Consider the following 2,068-nt stretch of genomic DNA (forward strand, 5'->3'; position numbering starts at 1 on the left):
ATTTCCGTTTTCCGCTTTGTAATGAGATATACTTGAAACGATAGTAGTATTAGCGACGGGTATTTTTACATATACTGTGCTAGTAATATTATATTCAGACACTTTGTTAATTTTTACATCGAAAGATTATATTTTCCTAATCTGAAGTATTTTCATGTTTCTACAAACAGGCGCTGGGAATAGTTTGCGTAGGAATTGCTGGTCACGAATTTACTAACAATGTATATCGGACCACCGCAGAGCTTTTCTTTCTTCTTATAACAACTACATTTATGATTAGCACTTTCATCCTTCTTATGAGTTGCCTGACATCTTTTTCTACCGCATCTATTATATCTAAAACTATTCATGTAAGTACAAAAATTAAAAAGATTATATGTTAAAATTGAAATTATATATAATTTCAATTATACGTATAATTGATTATTAAGCGTGATTTATTTAATCCATTATCTGTACTTCGTTCACAAGACGCGAGAGTATTATTAAATGTTACCATAAGTATTAAAATTTAATTCAAGTAATATCAGAAAGTGAGAATTAAATATTAAAAAAAATTAAACATTAAATTATTTCGGTAATACCTTATTGCAAACGTTATGTTGATTGACAATGTTTTTCGAATTTTCAGGAACTTCTTTATCATTCCATTGCATTTGGACTAATACTTGCGGCCTCGTTGACACTTATGGTGCACATCAATAACTACAGGCGTTATAACTATGAGCTATTATTAGGCGCTTCCGTAAGTACAACGTTACATTTGTAAAAATGAAATTATAATATATAATTAATAATCATATTTCATTTAACTTGGCCAGTTTGTATATAACGTGTTAAGCCTAACGAATCATCTTTTATCTAAAGAATTTAAATCATTCACAACAATTCCCAAGTTTTTTTTAAGCGAGAACGTCAGTGAAAAGATGGTTTATTAGACTTGGACACTTTAAATACATATTGCAATTAAATTTATATTTAAATTGTAACAAATCTTATTAGAAGAACGTTTTAATTTTTATCTAGATTTGCGGTCTGGTAAACGCGGCTTTATATATCTTGAGCACAATCTTCGCTCTTCGTACTTACAGAGGAATCTAAGCGCACGAATTATGCGACTGTTACTAAGTTACTAAAAACGGATTCTTCATATGAAACATGAGGAAATGTTTTACAAATAAAGCGTGTACATTTTAGGAACTTTGTTATAACAACTAAATTAATTAAATTAATGTGTAAATTGTACAACGAATTTTGACTGTCGGACAACATTCAATACTTGGCGAGTATTGAAAAAATGCCGAACGATATTTTTATGTTGCATATTTTAAAAAATTATATAGAGCGTTTACGTATTTTTTATTTTTATACAACATTCATTGGTTCTCAGACGAAATTGCAAGATTATGTTTACTAATTGTTCTTCGTGTTATTTATCCTAATCGTAAATAAAGTTGAAAAATCACAATTTTCTGTAATGTAAAAATTAAAGTAAGAAATACGCGATCTCCACGTTATACGAAACCTTACTATTGTACATATTTTTTATCAATATGTGCCACTTACATTTTATATTATGGGCTTGCTACGATTGTGTGATTGCGATCATATTCTCTTGCAGAATCTGTATTTAATATAAACATATTTTACATACGTATTTATACTTCTTAAATAACCCAGAGAGAACAAATTTCTATCAAGATTCACAGTGTTTTGAATAATTGTATGGTTAACATTTTTAATAATCAACTTTGTACTATATTTGTATTTATTTTAATTTTCTTTATATTCGTAATTACAATAAACTATTAAAACTTTTCCTAATAAATACATATACATATAATTAGCAAATGTAGAGATCATTATTAGACGACCCAAGTGGCAAACAGCGTGAAGTATTTATTTCATAGGTTACATCCAACATTTTTACCATCCGGATTGTAGTCAGACGTGCTTTGTAACACGAATCTTGGTGACAGGTGCCTTAACGCGCGCGCGAAATACATGTGTTTAATTTTATAGTTAAATTTTGTTTGATACGTCCTGACTTCTGGTATTTTAAATCCTT

At 28.8% G+C, this 2,068-nt stretch overlaps 1 protein-coding gene across 2 annotated transcripts in view; it reads left to right on the forward strand.

Annotated features, from left to right (window-relative positions):
• Nucleotides 1-1,654, forward strand: part of LOC105564440 — a 4,730-nt gene extending 3,076 nt beyond the window's left edge. For both annotated transcript variants that reach the window (XM_012016796.1, XM_012016798.1), the window contains exons 3-5: nt 171-350; nt 632-745; nt 1,027-1,654. In XM_012016796.1, coding sequence (XP_011872186.1) covers nt 171-350; nt 632-745; nt 1,027-1,101 — 369 coding nt within the window. In that variant the 3' untranslated portion in view covers nt 1,102-1,654. The remainder of the gene's footprint in view (nt 1-170; nt 351-631; nt 746-1,026) is intronic.
• The last annotated feature ends 414 nt before the right edge of the window (nt 1,655-2,068 follow it).

The sequence above is a fragment of the Vollenhovia emeryi genome, unplaced genomic scaffold (assembly GCF_000949405.1).
Source record: "Vollenhovia emeryi isolate VEMERY1.0 unplaced genomic scaffold, V.emery_V1.0 DF939165.1, whole genome shotgun sequence".
NCBI lineage: Eukaryota > Metazoa > Arthropoda > Insecta > Hymenoptera > Formicidae > Vollenhovia > Vollenhovia emeryi.